The sequence below is a fragment of the Dermacentor variabilis genome, chromosome 6, assembly GCF_050947875.1.
Source record: "Dermacentor variabilis isolate Ectoservices chromosome 6, ASM5094787v1, whole genome shotgun sequence".
NCBI classification, from domain to species: domain Eukaryota; kingdom Metazoa; phylum Arthropoda; class Arachnida; order Ixodida; family Ixodidae; genus Dermacentor; species Dermacentor variabilis.
The window spans coordinates 100,426,927-100,446,199 of NC_134573.1; the positions used below are offsets into that span (position 1 = coordinate 100,426,927).

The following is a 19,273-nucleotide window of genomic DNA, read 5'->3' on the forward strand; positions in this document are numbered from 1 at the left end:
TAATCACAGCGGCAGAAAAGGCGATACCCCTGTCATCGGGTACAGTGCACAAAAAGCTAAACCCCTGGTGGACGAAGGAGTGTACCGACGCTAAAAAAGAGCAAAATAAGGCCTGGGGAATCCTACGGAGGTACCCCACCTATAGCAACATGGTAAACTTCAAACGAGCCAAAGCCAAAGCACGTTTCATTCGAAGACATGCTGAAAAATCATCATGGCAAAAATACATCTCTTCAATTAATAGTACGGTAACGTCGAAACGAATGTGGGACCATGTTAGGAAATTTAGAGGACAATACTCATCTTACACAATACCGTTACTTACAAGTCCAGGCACACAAACAACAATACAAGAACAGGCAGATATACTTGGAGAACATTAGCGCGATGTATCCAGTTCAGGGAATTATACAAAGGAATTTTTGCAATACAAACAGTCTGCTGAAAAACAGAAGCTGCCCACTACTGGTGCATCAAATGAACCGTACAATTCCCCCCTCACACAACAAGAAATAAACAGTTCTTTCTGCAGGGAAAAACACAGCGCCAGGTCACGACCGTATTCACTACGCCATGCTGGCTCATCTATCTCAAGCATCTGTAAACGCTCTCCTTAAATTTTTTAACTTAATCTGGGAATCTGGCATAATGCCGGAAGAATGGAAAAAGGCAATAGTAGTTCCATTTCTAAAAGCCGATAAATTCCCCACATCAGCAAGCAACTACAGACCTATTGCCCTCACAAGCTGTTTGGCAAAATCATATGAAAGCATAATCAATGTAAGACTTTCATTTATTTTAGAATCAAGAAACCTTATTGACCCCCATCAGTGTGGATATAGAAAGGGTTGTTCAACCACTGACCATCTTGTCCGTCTAGAACATGAAATTTGGTATGCATTTTTATACAAACAACACTGTCTTGCAGTTTTCTTCGATTTAGAAAAAGCCTATGATACCACATAGAGATATGGAATCTTAAGAGACCTGGCTGACCTCGGCATCCGTGGTAAATTGCTAAATTGCCTAGCTGATTTTATGTCTAACAGAACATTTCATGTACGTCTGGGTACAGTACATTCTCATACATTTACTCAGGAAAATGGCGTTCCGCAAGGCTGTGTTCTCAGCACGACACTGTTTATAGTGAAAATGAACTCAGTTAATAAGATTATACCGCCGTCTCTTATGCACTCTGTTTACGTAGACGATCTCCAAGTGGCTTGCCGTGCCTCAAATTTGCCAACCTGTGAGAGACAGCTTCAAACGACAATAAATAAACTTACACAATGGGCTAACAAAAATAGCTTCCGCTTCTCCACACAGAAAACAGTTACTGTTTTGTTCTCTCAGAAACGAGGGCTACACAGCGATCCAGTCCTAAAACTGAACGACACCATACTGCCGGTGAAACAAGACCATAAGTTTTTAGGAGTAACCTTTGACACCAAACTTAACTTCCTAACTCACATAAAAGCACTAAAGATTAAAGCAAATAAAGCTCTAAATATCCTTAAAATTTTGTCTCATAAGCACTGGGGATCCGACCGAACGTGCGTTTTACGTGTTTACCGGTCTCTTGTGCGCAGCCTTTTAGACTACGGCTCCGTGGTTTACGGCTCAGCCAGACAGTCCTACATCCGACGACTCGACTTGATCCGGTACATAACCTTGGACTGCGACTGGCAAGTGGTGCCTACCGAACTTCACCTATTCCAAGTTTATACGTCGAGTGTAAGAACCCTCCTTACAGCAGCGCAGAGCATTCCTCACTTTTTCCTACGTACTCAGAATTCAGTCTTCACCACAACACATATGCTACAACATCCTCACACAATGCAACACACGCTTACACTACACAAATAAACCGAACACGATTAGGCCACTTGTCCTGCGGTATGAGCAATACTGTCGGGACTATGACATTCCCCACGAAGTCCTCCAGGTTGCCAAGAAACCACAACGGTTGGCCCCGTGGTACGATTTCACACACTTATGTGATTGGACGTTAACACAGCTAAAGAAAAGAGACATCCCACACGAACACATTATACAAGAATTCCGTGCACTTCAGGACAAATATCAAAATAACATGCAATATTACACTGATGGCTCGAAAACAAAAGATCACGTGGGTGTGGGGGCCGTGACGGAAAATTGGGAAACAAGAATTCGATTACCACAACATGCCTCTGTCTACACAGCCGAAGTATGCGCAATATGGACTGTAGTTAAAAAGAGCATCGCTGACAAACACGAAAACACAGTAATATACACTGATTCATTAAGCACTCTGAAGGCTCTACACGCGATATCCGAATGTGAACCCCTGATAGGGGACATTTTAAACATGGTAACATTAAACAAATACGGCCGGTCAATTAGGTTTTGCTGGGTACCAAGCCATGTCGGTATACCGGGAAATGAAGCAGCGGATAGGTGTGCATCAATGGCAGTGCACAAATACACAACAGACACGGCGCTTCCATATCGGGATAGTATCACGGCTATTAGGAAGGCCTTGACGTCCAAATGGCAACAGAAATGGGACCATTGCTTAAGCAAAAAGCTACATCTTACTAAACCCGTAATTGGTGAGTGGAAGTCATGCACTCACCAGCAACGGTTCTATGAGGTTATCCTGTGTCAACTTCGGATCGGACACACACATTTAACACACAACTTTCTCCTCCGTAAAGAAAACCCGCCGACTTGCGAAAAATGCAATCAACCTCTTACAGTAATACATATCCTTATAACATGTCCACAGTTTGAAACACAGCGACGGAAGCTTTTACACAACCTATATAATTTAAATATGCCTTTACACCCTTCCCTATTACTGGCAGATGACCCACTAGTGCCATTTATTAACCTATTCCACTTTTTAGAGACAACTGGTTATTTACGCGAACTATAATGCAATGCAGGTTTGCCTGCTTTAACCTTTCGTTTCCTTTTGTCTTGTGACTGGCGCAGCATGGCCTTAGTTGCCTTTGTGCCATTAAACTCCAACTAACCAGCCAACCCTATCCCTGACTACCCAGTGACAAAGGTATGCGGAAAAAATGGTTAGAAACAACTGTAGAGGTATTGTAGGTAGGTAGGTAGGTAGGTAGCCTCGGAGAGTGTGTAAAGTACCCTTACAATGCTAACGCATTAAAAAGTCGCCTCGTGCAGTATAACCGCATATTAAAGGGGCCCTGAACCACTTCTTATGGAAGTGAAGAAAGGAATTTGAAGTGAAATTAAGCCATTTATGAAATACTTTGCCACAAGAAATACTTCAACGCGTTCAGCAGAAGCGCAGGTATTGGCAATAAAACACATCCTCTGCTGTGTCGCCGCTCCTTCAATGCCTTGCACTGCGAAGGCTACGGCGGAGTGGGGCGTACCCCACAAAGCTACACCTTCTAAATATTACCGTTGCAAGCAGTTAAAATTAACTTTTCGATGTCAATGCGGACGCCATGAGTTCTGATTTAGATGCCTACCACGTACTAAACGTAAGCCAAACGTTTAGTTTTCGCATTACAGAATTGTGTTTTCTCGTATATTCAACATATACAATCATATGCTATCATGTCTGTAGGTTGTATGTAAGTCGTACTTAGATTTTTTCTACGTATTTTACCTTGAGAAATTCAATTAGTTCAGTCACTTCATTGTGCCACACGGAACGCCTGCGTGATTAGGCATGCGTAATGCAATTATTATTTTTATTTTTTATATTTTTTTTGCCGAGATGGCGTTTGAGGCTGGATACGGGACTCAGACGCCGGCTTTTCTGCGACACGGGGCTCTTAACACTATCGTGGTAATACGCCAAAAGCAATCACGGTAACATGCAAGGGCAATGCACAAGTCAACTGGTTGTTGTTGCAGCTATTGTTGTCGTTCGTGATTCAAGCACTTTACCACTGTAGAAGAAAAGTCCGAGATTTCGACAAAATTAATCTTTATTGCGAGACCTGCGACAGAAACTGAATCAAGACCTGCGACAGAAACAGATCTTTGATCCAGTTACAAAAAAATAAAAGCGAAAAACTTACAAATATGCTATACAACTTAAATTCTACAACATTTTGGCGGTCACAAATTCGCGCGCGTTATAAGTGGCCGAATTGAACTGTCCCTGGCAAATGTCTATTCCGCTCGGGCTTCACGCTTCTGCACCGCTTCCTCCTCATCCCATTGGGCAGTGACATTCGGCGCCATGGTGCCACGCGAGTCCTCCCATTTCGGGCACTCCCGTCCGTCTCCGAGGTGTTCAGACCGACGTCGTCTTCTGTGGTCACGGACGCGGCCACAGTCTCGGTATTAGTCGGAGTGGTGCCTAGACGTACGGTACGCACGAACGAGAGCCGCACCGTCGATGGGAGGGTCTTCGCGCTTGAACCCCTGCAAGACCAAGTGACAAGGAATATATTATCGCTATTAAGAATTTCTTTGGGAACTTAATTGTGCTTGCGTTATATCTAGTTGTGTGTATGCATGAACGCCCACGTCTAAACTGCTTCCCTTTAACTTGAGTCACTGGGTAGCCCTTGGTCAAATGGGCAGAGTGTCGGGCTGCGGTGCAGAGGCAATCAGCTTCAAAAACCATCTGTCCGGTCAATTTGAGCCCCTGGGTATAAAATGCCGGGCAATGTGCTGCTCTTCAATAAGCAAATCTGATGCCAACTTGGATCGCAGTGTATGTGTCAACGGGTATGCGACGCCTTTATAACCATTATTTAAAACAAGCCATCTATAATAATGCATCAACCACAACATAGATCGCTAATTGCATTAAGGTCGCAAGTGATCTTTAGAGGATGGATGAACCAGCAGGTTTTATCATTGCGCTAAAATCTCCCTGTTTAATCTCAAGTTGGAGCGACGTAGGGCTTTATGGTGTGCTTCTTTGGCTGAAGTGCACATAATGGTATATTGAGTTAACGCGTGTATACTCGGGATAAAGGTGACAGACGCAATTCAGACGCTGCGGCCTCGAATCGCACTCGGCAGTATGTTCTGGACACTGAGCAGCAGCAGCAGCGCTTCCAGCGCGGAAGTTATCTTCGTGAGCAAAGCAACCTTTCTTCCAAAAGCAAGGCGACTTACGATTCGGCTTCTGAGTGCGCTCGGAAATGTCAGTAGGTCGAGGAGTTTCAGCGTCTGCAAATAAAGTCCGGACGTAAGCGATAGACAGAATAGTAGCAAGTTTTTATTCTAGCTGCATTGATATAGCTTATGCGCCCGGAAATATCCGAGCGCTCCATATGCGCCAAGAGACGGCTTGCTCGCGAAATATGCCGCCAGCGAAGGGAAGCATGCATCGGCCCTTTCGTGGGCCAAATGAGTTTCCCAAACGGTACAGGGTGGCTTATCCTTAAGCCTGCGCGTATGACTACAGCGGTACGCCGGCGATCTCAAAAGGTGACGTTAAGCCTGGTGTAATCACCATTGGCGACGTAAAGGCGGTGACGCAGATGGCGGCAATGTGTTTTCTATCACACCGATTAAGCGGCGCCACTGGAGTGAATAGCTGTTAAACTGACAGCTCCATATTGTCGAAATACCTTCACGAAGTTAACAGTGAAGCCATCGGAAGCATGAGTATTTGTTCACGTTTACTATAGGTCTATACTTGCAAGCGTTGGTCACCGCCGCTCACAGCCGTTCAAACTGTTGAACGCTTCTGTAAGACTGGAGTGCAATATTGTCACGTGGTGGTGATCACGTGACAATATTGTCACATGATCGTGGTGATGAGCACGGTCGGCGATCGTCGAAAATCTGATCAACGGGTCAAGCGCGTTGGCTTTCATACATCAATCGTCGAATGTTCCAGACTAATCGCTGGGACCCGCGCGCCTTCCACAAAGTTCTACACCACCCGCCGTGGTTGCTCAGTGGCTATGGTGTTGGGCTGCTGAGCACGAGGTCGCGGGATCGAATCCCGGCCACGGCGGCCGCATTTCGATGGGGGCGAAATGCGAAAACACCCGTGTGCTTAGATTTAGGTGCACGTTAAAGAACCCCAGGTGGTCAAAATTTCCGGAGTCCTCCACTACGGCGTGCCTCATAATCAGAAAGTGGTTTTGGCACGTAAAACCCCAAATATTATTAAAGTTCTACACTATTCGCGTCGCGCACACATGCAATCAGATTACACAAGTTTCGGTTACAGACAGACAGTCAGTGGATGGAACCATCGATAACATTCCAGAAACTTCCCACACATGCAAGCGCGTCTTGCCCTGTGCGATATTTGTTAGGCGGTGAAACGTGTCACCCAATAAAGACAAACAGGTACACGTGTCAATATTATTATACTTTAGATAGTATGCGTCACGCATAGTACATCAACTTAAGAAAAGGAAAATGGTCAATAAATTGAATTGCATGGAGGTTGCCAAAGTCGAGAGCCTCGTTATGCAGAGAGCGGTTTTCGTTATTCTTCTATATCATTACCTTCGTATCATTCTATTAGGGAGTAATGACTTTAGCAATATAACCGTATCAGTGTTCTAAGACTTATTTTTTGTTATTCTGATAACAAATTATTACGAAGTGACACGAAGCATAAGATTTTTAAATAGAATTATGTGGTTTTGATGTGCCAAACCCACAATCTGATTATGAGGCACGTCGTAGGACTTCAGGTTAATTTTGATCACCTCTGGTTATTTAATGTGTACCTATATCTGGAGCGGAGAGGGGGGGCTTCGTTCCGGCCGCGAAGCTCTCCACATCCCCGTAAGGAGCCTGGCGGTGGTCTCGTGCGGACGATGCCCTCTCGGTGAGCGCATATTTCCCCCCTCATCTTTTAAGAGATTCAATACATACAAGCATTTGTCTCGCAAACCAGATTTATTTCAAGGGAATTTTCCACGTCTCAATTATTTCTCTCGTCGTATTCGAGTGCTCATTGCCGTGTTATAGTTTGTTAACGAAGCTTCCCCTCAAGTCTAAATATTGTAAGGCAGTTTGTCGTGTGCGTATCATGGCCACGCATGCTTATATCGCCTTTCCGTTTCTCTACCACGGTTGCGCTTTAAAACCACGGCGCTGCAAGTTTGCTTTCTTTTCCTTCCCTCTTCTCCGCCCTTAAACTGGCTCTCTTAACTACTACACGCAGAGGCAAGAAACAACGCGCGCTTTAGATACTATAGATGAGATGAATATTTACAATTATTATTAGGGTTATAATTATATTCAAGTGCTGATTGCCGTGTTATAGTTTGTTAACGAAACTACCCCTCAATTCTAAATACCTTAAGGCAGTTTTCCTAGTCTCTAAAGCCGCTCGAGTTCACGCTGCTCCTCTGGCGGCCATTTTTCCAAGAAATTATGCCTTCCAACCACTGTCGCGGACAACACCAGCCCCTTTCCACATAAGTATGAGGCTCGGAGCAGGAGCTATAGCGCTTGAAAGTAACCGCTGGCTTGACGAACCAACCGACTGAGCTACCTTTCCGGGCAACATTGAAGGATCACGAGTTCAAATCACATGTTATGTTCCCTTTTTTTTTTAAAGGTATTTTCCTTCCTTTTATCACAGTACGGAAACCCTCCTAAAAAAAAAAATTCTATATTCTCAATTATGTGTGGCCACACATGTGCAGGTCATAAATACCAGGTTCTCTAGCCGAGTGCCATCCATGCGGTATAACCGAGCTCAGATTGGTCCACCTTGACTGATCAAATAGGGCACCACTGTAGGTTAAAAGAGGCGTACAACTCCTGCGGGACCCGCCGTGGTTGCTCAGTGGTCATGGTGTTAGACTGCTGAGCACGAGGTCGCGGGATCGGACCCCGGCCACGGCGGCCGCATTTCGATGGGGGCGAAATGCGAAAACACCCGTGTACTTAGAATTAGGTGCACGTTAAAGAACCCCAGGTGGTCGAAATTTTCGGAGTCCTCCACTACGGCGTGCATAATCAGAAAGTGGTTTTTGTCACGCAAAACACCATAATTCAAATTTTAATTTAACTCCTGCGGGGACGGTAGAGTATCCGTCTCCAGTGCAAGGGGACCGTGATTCAAATCCCGGTGCCGCGCAATTCTCCTCCGGGAAATACAAAAAAAAAAAAGAAAGAAGAAACCGTGTGTTGAGAAATTGCACAAACAGGCCTGGAGTGCGGCCTGATCCCGGTGACCAGAACCGGTAACGCACTCTCTCACCAGAGCAGGATTGGCCACCCTGGTGCAGTACTTGGCCACAACCTCCTATATGAATAAAACAATCAAACCCCGGCCCTCAGTCCCCAGCAGCCGCGAAGCAACTGACCACGGCGGCGGTCAGATCTGTAACGCTGCAGAGGGTGCTAAGAATACCTGGCTCCGGACAGGCCGCCATTGGAATCTGAACCTGGCAACGTTTAACGTTAGAACGCTATCTAGTGAGGCGAGTCTAGCAGTATTATTGGAGGAATTAGACGGTAGTAAATGGGATATAATAGGGCTCAGTGAGGTTAGGAGGACAAAAGAAGCATATACAGTGCTAAAAAGCGGGCATGTACTGTGTTACCGGGGCTTAGCGGAGAGGCGAGAACTAGGAGTCGGATTCCTGATTAATAAGGAAATAGCTGGTAACATACAGGAATTCTATAGCATTAACGAGAGTGTGGCAGGTCTTGTTGTGAAACTTAATAAGAGGTACAAATTGAAGGTGGTACAAGTCTATGCCCCTACATGCAGTCATGATGACCAGGAAGTCGAAAGCTTTTATGAAGACGTGGAATCGGCGATGGGTAAAGTCAAAACAAAATACACTATACTGATGGGCGACTTCAATGCCAGGGTAGGCAAGAAGCAGGCTGGAGACAAGTCAGTGGGGGAATATGGCATAGGCTCTAGGAATAGCAGAGGAGAATTATTAGTAGAGTTTGCAGAACAGAATAATATGCGGATAATGAACACCTTTTTCCGCAAGCGGGTTAGTCGAAAGTGGACGTGGAGGAGCCCGAATGGTGAGACTAGAAATGAAATCGACTTCATACTCTGCGCGAACCCTGGCATCATACAAGATGTATACGTACTCGGCAAGGTACGCTGCAGTGACCATAGGATGGTAAGAACTCGAATTAGCCTAGACTTGAGGAGGGAACGGAAGAAACTGGTACGCAAGAAGCCAATCAATGAGTTAGCGGTAAGAGGGAAACTAGAGGAATTCCGGATCAAGCTACAGAACAGGTATTCGGCTTTAACTCAGGAAGAGGACCTTAGTGTTGAAGCAATGAACGACTATCTCATGGGAACCATTAAGGAGTGCGCAATAGAAGTCGGTGGTAACTCCGTTAGACAGGAAACCAGTAAGCTATCGCAGGAGACGAAAGATCTGATCAAGAAACGCCAATGTATGAAAGCCTCTAACCCTACAGCTAGAATAGAACTGGCAGAACTTTCTAAGTTAATCAACAAGCGTAAGACAGCGGACATCAGGAACTATAATATGGATAGAATTGAACAGGCTCTCAGGAACGGAGGAAGCCTAAAAACAGTGAAGAAGAAACTAGGAATAGGCAAGAATCAGATGTGTGCGTTAAGAGACAAAGCCGGCAATATCGTTACTAATATGGATGAGATAGTTCAAGTGGCTGAGGAGTTCTATAGAGATTTATACAGTACCAGTGGCACCCACGACGATAGTGGAAGAGAGAATAGCCTAGAGGAATTCGAAATCCCACAGGTAACGCCAGAAGAAGTAAAGAAAGCCTTAGGAGCTATGCAAAGGGGGAAGGCAGCCGGGGAGGATCAGGTAACAGCAGATTTGTTGAAGGATGGTGGTCAGATTGTTCTAGAGAAACTGGCCACCCTGTATACGCAATGCCTCATAACCTCGAGCGTACCGGAATCTTGGAAGAACGCTAACATAATCCTAATCCATAAGAAAGGGGACGCCAAAGACTTGAAAAATTATAGACTGATCAGCTTACTGTCCGTTGCCTACAAAGTATTTACTAAGGTAATCGCAAATAGAATCAGGAACACCTTAGACTTCTGTCAACCAAAGGACCAGGCAGGATTCCGTAAAGGCTGCTCAACAATAGACCATATTCACACTATCAATCAAGTGATAGAGAAATGTGCAGAATATAACCAACCCTTATATATAGCTTTCATTGATTACGAGAAAGCGTTTGATTCAGTCGAAACCTCAGCAGTCATGGAGGCATTACGGAATCAGGGTGTAGATGAGCCATATGTAAAGATACTGGAAGATATCTATAGCGGCTCCACAGCCACCGTAGTCCTCCACAAAGAAAACAACAAAATCCCTATAAAGAAAGGCGTCAGACAGGGAGATACGATATCTCCAATGCTATTCACAGCATGTTTACAGGAGGTATTCAGAGGCCTGGAGTGGGAAGAATTGGGGATAAAAGTTGATGGAGAATACCTTAGCAACTTGCGATTCGCTGATGATATTGCCTTGCTTAGTAACTCAGGAGACCAATTGCAATGCATGCTCACTGACCTGGAGAGGCAAAGCAGAAGGGTGGGTCTGAAAATTAATCTGCAGAAAACTAAAGTAATGTTTAACAGGCTCGGAAGAGAACAGCAGTTTACGATAGGTAGCGAAGCACTGGAAGGAGTAAGGGACTACATCTACTTAGGGCAGGTAGTGACCACGGATCCGGATCATGAGACTGAAATAACCAGAAGAATAAGAATGGGCTGGGGTGCGTTTGGGAGGCATTCTCAAATCATGAACAGCAGGTTGCCACTATCCCTCAAAAGGAAAGTGTATAACAGCTGTGTGTTACCAGTACTCACATATGGGGCAGAAACCTGGAGACTTACGAAAAGGGTTCTGCTGAAATTGAGGACGACGCAACGAGCTATGGAAAGAAGAATGATGGGTGTGACGTTAAGGGATAAGAAAAGAGCAGATTGGGTGAGGCAACAAACGCGGGTAAACGACATCTTAGTTGAAATCAAGAAAAAGAAATGGGCATGGGCCGGACATGTAATGAGGAGGGAAGATAACCGATGGTCACTAAGGGTTACGGACTGGATTCCAAGGGAAGGGATGCGTAGCAGGGGGCGGCAGAAAGTTAGGTGGGCGGATGACATTAAGACGTTTGCAGGGACAACATGGCCACAATTAGTACATGACCGGGGTAGTTGGAGAAGTATGGGAGAGGCCTTTGCCCTGCAGTGGGCGTAACTAGGCTGATGATGATGATGATGATGATATCTGGATGGGTACTTTTGCATTTCAATCCTATCGAAATGCGGGCGCCGTGGCCGGGATTTGATCCCGTCCTCTTGTGCTTAGCAGTGCAACACCAAAGCCACTAAGCAATCGCGGCGGGTCATACGAATTACATAGAACGTTACTCTTTACTAGACAAGTTGTGACCTTCAAGTGAGATCCATCATAATAAAGCTTATTAGCGTAACATTACCCTATTACCGTTTTCGTTAATGCTATCATTTCCAGACAACTTTGCTTGCACGGTGAACTTCACGGACGTACAATAAGCGGCAGAACGTATCAGTAACGTTAATTCTGTGCCGAAACACTTAAAGGAAGCATAAAGGAACTATGGTGCCCAGTTAGATAAATAATTTAGAAGTGTATCATAGTTTTCTGTGTGCGATTAAATTACTTTCTCGCGTAGAAAATTACTCACAACTTCCTGCTCCTGCTCCTCAATATGATTCCCCGCCATCTAAACGGATCAGTTGACGTAATCCTCACGTGACCTCTCTCTCTGCGACTCTGTGAATTCGCCAATGCTGATGTTAGATGAGAGGTGCTGTAGCCAAAAAATCGGTGTCCCCCTTCGTTATATTTTTTCCTACTTGTCTTTTTCCTGCTTGCAAAGGCTGTGTTATCGCAGTTAATAATGACTTTATTATTACGAAAGTCTATATATTTCAATCTAGCTTCACCTAATAGTTACCGTCAGCGTCCCTTTATAGATCCGTATCTTTGTTATTAAAACTTGTTCTGATCTCGGATCACTTTGTCTTACGTCAAGACCATAGGCCTAATGTCAAACTTCCCTTTTAACAATAATGACTGACATTCAAGTGGGCATCCCAACACTTTTTTGTTGTATGCATCAGAAAGTCAGCAGAAACGCAACGAACTATAAATGATTTTCCCAGTATTTGGCATGAGCATGACATGGTATTCATGCTATAAGAGAATTGCTTCCAATGAGTGAATTGCAGAGCGCCTTTATTACGGCCATTCATAAAGCATTGCTTGATCACACTAAAGCAATTTCGCTTCTTTATGCAACGGGCCCAACCATAATTCTCAAAATGGCGACTGCTGCGTTAAGGAGGCCCTTTTAACAATTAAAAAAATTGGGGATAATATTCGAAATAATAACGTTACCGTCCGGAAACGCCTTGGAAATATCACAACCCAGCACAGCAATACGGCTGTGCTTAGTGCTGTTTCACGATGTGGCAGTCATAATTACAGTCATTGAGGCATCTTACATTTATAGAAAACGGCCCTTGTAAATCTACATGTTGAGGGTTTAGGCTGAACAAGGCGACCATTCATTGGGGCATAAAGTCTGCAAGACTTAACCATTTTCATGCAGCATCATACTTACAGACGTGAAGTGGAGTAGGATCTGGAGGGAGACACGAGGCAAATAAAGCACAACCTAATTAGTGGCAGCTCAGGTAAAAATTACAGCAAGGCAATGCATATCTTAAGCTTTCGTTTATAATTCTCCTTTGCAATTTTCGCGCGTTACGTTTGAGCGAAAACAAGCAATTTTTATATCTTTTTTCCAGGATCCTAATCTTGCCGCATAGCATCTGACATAAGTAAACATTTTCATTGAGCCAGTGTTTATTGTAGGTCAATATGAAACAATTATTGGGATAGTTTCTAGTTTTTAAATTTAAGGTGCCAATGCATGCCTGACACATTTTTAAGTGTGGGCGTTCGTTTATTGGATTCATTCATCCAATAAAATGTACACTTCAATAACGACGAGCCAATAATAATAGAGAAACTAGTTGCCTCAAGAATAGGAATTCATCAGGTAGGGCATGACAGCCGCAGTGACTCGCAATTAATTATAATTATAATTATAATATAAGTATAATTATCAGTGAGAAAAAGCAGTACGAAAAGGCTCACATATAATAACTGTTGTGCGACATCAGAGATAAAGCTTAGAAAAAAGACAAGACACTAAATGCTTCCCGCAAGTGGCACTGCTTGAAATAAAAGCGCTAAGAGTGACGTAAACAGGTAAAAATTAAACTACCCTTTTCCATAGCGTCACTCAAACTGATCGCGATATTGCCGGATGCTTATCAGTGTCGGAAATTGAAATCATCTTAACGCTCACAGATCAATCGTAATTTATTATTAGTAGTACAGTGTACGCTACAATAAAGAAATGCAGGAAAAGCATACATAACAATTTTTTCTTAGCTCAGTTGAAAAGAAATATCTTCTTAGCCTGACCATAATGTAATGACAACCGAAAGACTGCTCGTTCATCCAAGAGCACTGAGCGACAGGTATTTCCCCAATTACGCGACTTTTGTCTTTCAATGAGGTCCCAGTTTTAATCCGCGATTTCAGCACGATTACTCCACTAGATCTTCAACCTCGACTCAGGGTGAATGACAGCGCCGATAATCGGCTGAAGTAGTCACTATGCCTCGACACCAAACGATAAGCCTTCCGGGAAATACCTCTTACCCTTGCATTCTGGCGATATTTTAAATACACTGGAGTGAGGGCTTGCTTCAGAAACTTCTCCGTGGTGCAGGAATCAAGGAGGTGGTTTGTTACACCATCGCGTTTTATTCCGCGGAAAAGCGGCGCTGTTGAAGCAAGAAATGAGGGGCGCTTTATCTATATATTAACACGAAGGGCAGCGACTTGCTGTTCCAGGCCCGAGCTGACTGTCTGAGGACAGAAAACACGCCAAATGAATATTCGCGACGTGGTTAAGGTACAAGTCCGCTGAAGCAAAAGTTCTAAAATGACTTTGCGCATTGTAATGCCAAGATATTACCCCACCAAGAACTTCTGTGAAAAGAAACCTACATTAATATGAAGTTTTTTCCTTCTTTTCTCGTCTGAGATATTGCTTGAGCACAGATTTGACTTAGCAGGAAACTGACTTTTGTCAAACACGAAGTCACACTAAGTGCCACCACTTATATGTGGCGTTTACAGTTATTTGTCCGTAAGATGGCAGTACGGTGAGCCAAAGTTGGTTTCGGCATCGCGGCGAAGCTCACTATTCGCTCATTAAGCAGCGGAAGTAATGAGCAGGAATATTTGATGCTTACAAGTAGCCGTCAGTATGAGCAAGAGAAGGATGTGCGAAACCAGGGGGGCCAGGATGCACCCGCAGTATGGCAACAGCGCGCCTTCCCCTCCTCTTCTGTAGAGAGAGAGAGAGAGAAATCGCAAGGCGGTGAGGTGACAGAATCGCTTTCATTATTTAACTTTGCACATTCACAACTTTTTCCCGTGACAGATATTGATTGATGGTCAACTCTTTCCTAGATTCACCCGCCGCGGTGCCTTAGCGGTTGTGGTGTTGCGCTGCCAAGCACGAGGTCACCGTAACATATCCCGACCGCGGCGGCCGCATTGCGATAGGGGCGAAATGCAAAAAAAAAGCAAGAAAAAAAGAAAGAAAGAACGAAACCACCATTTTCTCGTGTAGTGGGGGTACGTTAAAGATCCTCTGGTGGTCAAACTTTATTCGGACTCCGCCACTACGGCGTGCTTCACAATCAAATCGTGGTTTTGCTTCGTAAAAGCCCACTATTCATTTATTTATTCATTTAATAGATTCCCCAGTTACCGTAAGCAATTGACGTATGCGCAAATTCCGAGACTAAGAAAGATTTTTGTATGCTAACCTTGAACTTAAATTATGCGGGTTTACTTGCCAAAACCACTGTACTATCATTAAGTGCGCCAGAATGAGGAACTCCGGATTTATTTCGACCAAATGGGTTCTCTAAGGAGCATCTAAGTGTAAGGACACGAGCGTTTTTACAGCAAAGCTGCATATGGCTAGTTTCCAGCGGATCTATGTCCATAGACCAAAAACCGTGGGCCGATTCCAGAGATAGTGCAATACCGGGCCTACCCGTGGCGGTGGTGAAGCAGGCTTCAAGCACTCAAGCAACTTGTCAAAATAAGTAATATCGTGGGTCTAAATAGAACGAGTATCAGATATTAAGCTGATAAGAACAGATATTATAGTATACACTTTGACCCGGCCGCGTCGGCCATGTATACGTGTCTACGAACCACTGCCGCAGTCTAAGACATTATTCGGAAAGAAAGGACTCGTGGCTTGGAGCAGGAGCGATAAACGCCCCCGGAAACCACCGCGACGGCCATCCTTGTAACACCACGTTGCTGGCGATAATTGAGATGCCACACTTGTACATGTCGAAATCAACAGAAAGAGCGAAAGCCTGCCGCTGTAAACCAAAATTGAAGCAATTAAGGGCGCTTTTTTGTGTTCAGCGCCTATGCAATTCTCCAACATTGAAGATAAGTGTATGTGGCCGTCGAGATAAAATGGGTGACACCGCTATCGTGACTGTCATAGCCGATCCTCACCGTTCTACAGACACTCCTGCTGGTTCTCTCAAGTCAGTGGGGTAACAGAACTTCTTTACGTCCCCGCCCGGCCTAGAGCGCCGAGCTCTTCAGTGTATACCGAACACATGTGGGGATTATGCAGCGCTATGTAGGCCACCACCAACTTGTCGTACAACACATACCAGAGAGAGTAATGTTTGTGGCTGACTGCCAAGTACCTCATAGCATATGCTGTAGTGCTTTTTACAATTTACGAGAGATATTTAGCACTGGTGTCCATGGCAGCCACAAGCGTCGTTCAGCTGCAGCTAGGGAATAATGCTTAATAGTTGGAATTGAATAAACTTGGTGCTCGTGGATTCAAATGACTTTCTCACTGTGCTGACCGATCAATTTCAACAAGATGTTGCGCTATAAATAGAACTGAAATGCCGTCAGATCAAGTCTAATTTTATTTACGTGATAAAAAATAAATGCGTGGCATGTGTATTCAAAAGATTCACATAGCTGAAACGGTACTTTCTAATTCGTCTGCATGTGCAGCGAAAAGTAATTTTCATCATGGGTTTTCTTTTGCTTGCTCAATTAAAAAGATAAAACGTGATAGGCAAGGTCACGAGAACGTTTGGAGTCGCAGGCACCAAGATTAGGCAACTCTATCTACTACTGAATGCTCTCATGTTAGCTCAATGGTCTGAACGACAGGCTTCTCTTTAGCAAATTTAGTGGGATACTGTATAGTCTTTTTGGCCTCCAATAAGCTCGTGAGGACGCAGCATCCCCTAGACGTTGCGTATGGCACTGTACGTTTCAAATGAGTAGAGTTACCTCCAAAACAATGCTACCGCCATAGAACGCCGCCAAAGACTGTTAGCCTGGTGTTACCACAGCGACCCATTTCGCCTCCATACAAGCAAGGTGCCTGCGCAGCACCTTTATCTGCCGTCTTAGCTGCATCCGCCGTTGTTTCATAGCTGACAAGGATTCTGGTAGTCCCTGAGCGGCCATATTCTGTCGAAATTGTGAAAAACGTTTCAAGTTGCTCTGATGTGCAGGCAAGCCAATGAACGGATGACGTCACAACACGAAGTTTCTTTCCTCCTTTTTCAACCACGGTTATAGGAGGCCCATAACGACGGGGTACACACCTCCGCTATCCACTGCTGCGGAGTACCACTGTCGATACATTTCAAAGGCTTGGTGCTTTTTGTTTATCCACACACGTGCGTTGTACTGGCAGTTTACCGTACCAGTGCAACGTCAAGGAGAACTGGACCACTGTGGCTATGACAACGATGATTAGTTTCCTTGTGCCACTGACGCATTTCATGCGCCTAGTATATGACACACTGCCTGCGTTGCGGATATATATGCAGGATCTCTATTTCGCGTGCTAAAAGTTTGCTGTCAAGTTGAACTCACGGCTCGAAGCGCTCTTTCAAATCCGAGGTCTTTGATTTGTCCGTGACGAGCAAGGACTGAGACTTTGGCGTGGTGCCCGAAAACATGGGAGCGCTGGGCGGATTTGCGGGCGAGGTGCCGGACGGTTTGCGAGACGAAACGGAGGATGCGCTGCTGGTCGTGGTGCCGGACGTCGTTTCCGTTCGACTTTGAGTGTCGGAAGTCCTACGGCTGGGCCAATCTTCGGAGCGTGTGCTTGACTGCGAACGAGGATATATTGAGAAGGATAGAAAAAGCTTCCTTCCGCGTGATTGAAGGGCCAATATAGGCGCATAATAGGTTTGACGTGTATTTGTTGTTTAGGCTTCTACAATGCCAAATAATGGTCGCTTTTACTGTATCAACAGTTTCGCTAGAAGTAGAACTTCGTTCTTTGACGCGCAATAAAGAACGTTAAGACTGAGAGAAAAAGCTGCTTTTGGACAGCTTGGCGAAGCTATCACGCTGTGCATCTCGGACAGGTATCAGCATCAGGGCACACAGATGTTGAAGGATACCTGACGTTGCAAACTACATACAATTCACTCATATTGACAAATGCGCAAAGTGTAATCATACTGAAAATAGGACAGCAGAACAAGAATGACAAGGAATATCTTACAAATATGTTCGCATGAGTAATGCCACCGTGAAAAATAAAAACAGCAAGAAATTTACACTGGTATGGAATTTTCTTAATATTTGCCAATCTGAGAAGACTTAAAAGGTATGCGCGTAGAATGCTGTTTTTTTTATTACTATTGTTTGCGGACTGCCATTATCAAAATCAAAGTCAAGAACGTAAGACCTGGTATGAGCATGGTATGGTATGAGTATTAGTAACATTAGTGACTGAATAGTGTATCAATATAACTCTCAAATACGGCATGAATATGCATGCAGCATACATACACCTTAATGCAGCATACATACACCTTTCGCCGTCGGCGACGCCAACGCCGACGGCGAAGAATTTGCTCGGTATGTCCATATCATTGCTATCGCTATAATTGTGATATATAATTATAATTGTGATAATTGAGTCACGTACGTTTACGTAGCAGGGCGTTTTTAAAGTAGTTTTACGTTTTTTTTATATTGCCTGAGAAGACACTCGCTGGTGCGTACCACATCAAATTCAAACCTATCACTATGCGTTACGCAACGTACATTAAGTATTGCCAGGAAGTAAACGTTCACTCAAATAATAGCGATGGCTCAAATAGCACGATCCTCAAGAATGCGCATGAAACAACGTCGCAACGTGCCTGGATCCGTACTCACCACGCTAGAAGTCCCTGGTTTTAAATCGACTGACATGACTCCCGTGAACAAGGCACCCGCGTGGACTCCCAAACGTCAGTTAAGAGTTCACTTCGGTCGGCGGCCGTTTCCTGTTGCCGCCTTGGAACGACTCGTTCGAGTGGAGCTGGCTCAGCGAGCGGCTCGTCCGGCTGCTTCCCCTGCGTTCAAAAAAAACGAAGCGAATGTCGTTGGACGCGGCGGCACGTTGCCGTAAACGGGCAATGTCTGCTCACCGACCGAACTCGACTCTGTTCTCCCCAGGACTTGCTACTAAAAGAAAACGCTGTTCCCTGGTTGCAGAAGCCGCCCCGACAGGAAAGAACGCCACCGAACGCACTTCTTTGTCGTCCTCTTTGCTCGACCGTAGCAGTTGCTCGAGCAAGTCGGTTTGGCAACGTAAGCGCGCGCTCTCGTGAGCGCGTAGGTGGGCTCGTGTCCCCGTATGGCTTGGCTCTAAGCATACTCAGTACAGTGACGAATCTCACGGGGTATGGATCTCTATTGCAAGGGGCATGGTACAGATCAGTGGGATGGACAGAACTAGGTTAGTAGCCGACGATTTCTCGGCAAGTGTGTGGAGGTAGACGAGGAAGTTGCAGGGTAGATTATATTATGAGGTCAGGGAGATTGGTCGTAAGTTTGTTACCTGTAGCTTTTTACCTGGTTTGGGAATCATTACAATCTCGGCGTGTTTCCATTCCTCTGGTACCGTTTCCGCAGCCCAGTGTTGGTTGAGGAAGGCGGTGAGTTGTTCCACCTGTTCGTCCCCTAGGTTTCGAATAAGTGAATTTCTGATTTTGTCCGCGCCCGCTGCTGTATTCTTTTTTACGCTTCTTATGGCCGCGTACACCTCTTCTTTTGTGATTGGCCTGTCCAGCAGCTCGTTTTCTTTCCCTTTGTATTGTTGTGTGTAGGACGCCGGGTGGTCATGTCCGAAACATTTGACTCTGACCTGCTCTAGCAGT

The 19,273-nt window shown here is 44.9% G+C and overlaps 1 protein-coding gene and 1 non-coding gene across 6 annotated transcripts; both read right to left on the reverse strand.

The window, feature by feature from the left end:
* Positions 1-3,941: 3,941 nt before the first annotated feature.
* On the reverse strand, positions 3,942-18,683 carry LOC142584291 (uncharacterized). 5 transcript variants are annotated; one of them, XM_075694432.1, is made up of 7 exons: positions 18,542-18,681; positions 18,288-18,466; positions 16,986-17,224; positions 14,285-14,379; positions 12,574-12,594; positions 5,107-5,160; positions 3,942-4,401 (listed from the first exon to the last, which is right to left on the reverse strand). In XM_075694432.1, exons 2-7 carry the CDS (start codon positions 18,321-18,323, stop codon positions 4,337-4,339), a joined length of 510 nt encoding a protein of 169 aa, XP_075550547.1. In that variant the 5' UTR covers positions 18,324-18,466; positions 18,542-18,681; the 3' UTR covers positions 3,942-4,336. The 5 variants fall into 5 exon arrangements, with proteins under 5 accessions (XP_075550547.1, XP_075550548.1, XP_075550550.1 ...); XM_075694433.1 differs by lacking the exon at positions 12,574-12,594; XM_075694435.1 differs by lacking the exons at positions 5,107-5,160; positions 12,574-12,594 and having other exon boundaries at positions 18,542-18,682.
* On the reverse strand, positions 15,057-15,249 carry LOC142586416 (U2 spliceosomal RNA). The gene has a single exon (XR_012829215.1). It is a non-coding gene; the product is annotated as a U2 spliceosomal RNA (small nuclear RNA).
* Positions 18,684-19,273: the final 590 nt, after the last annotated feature.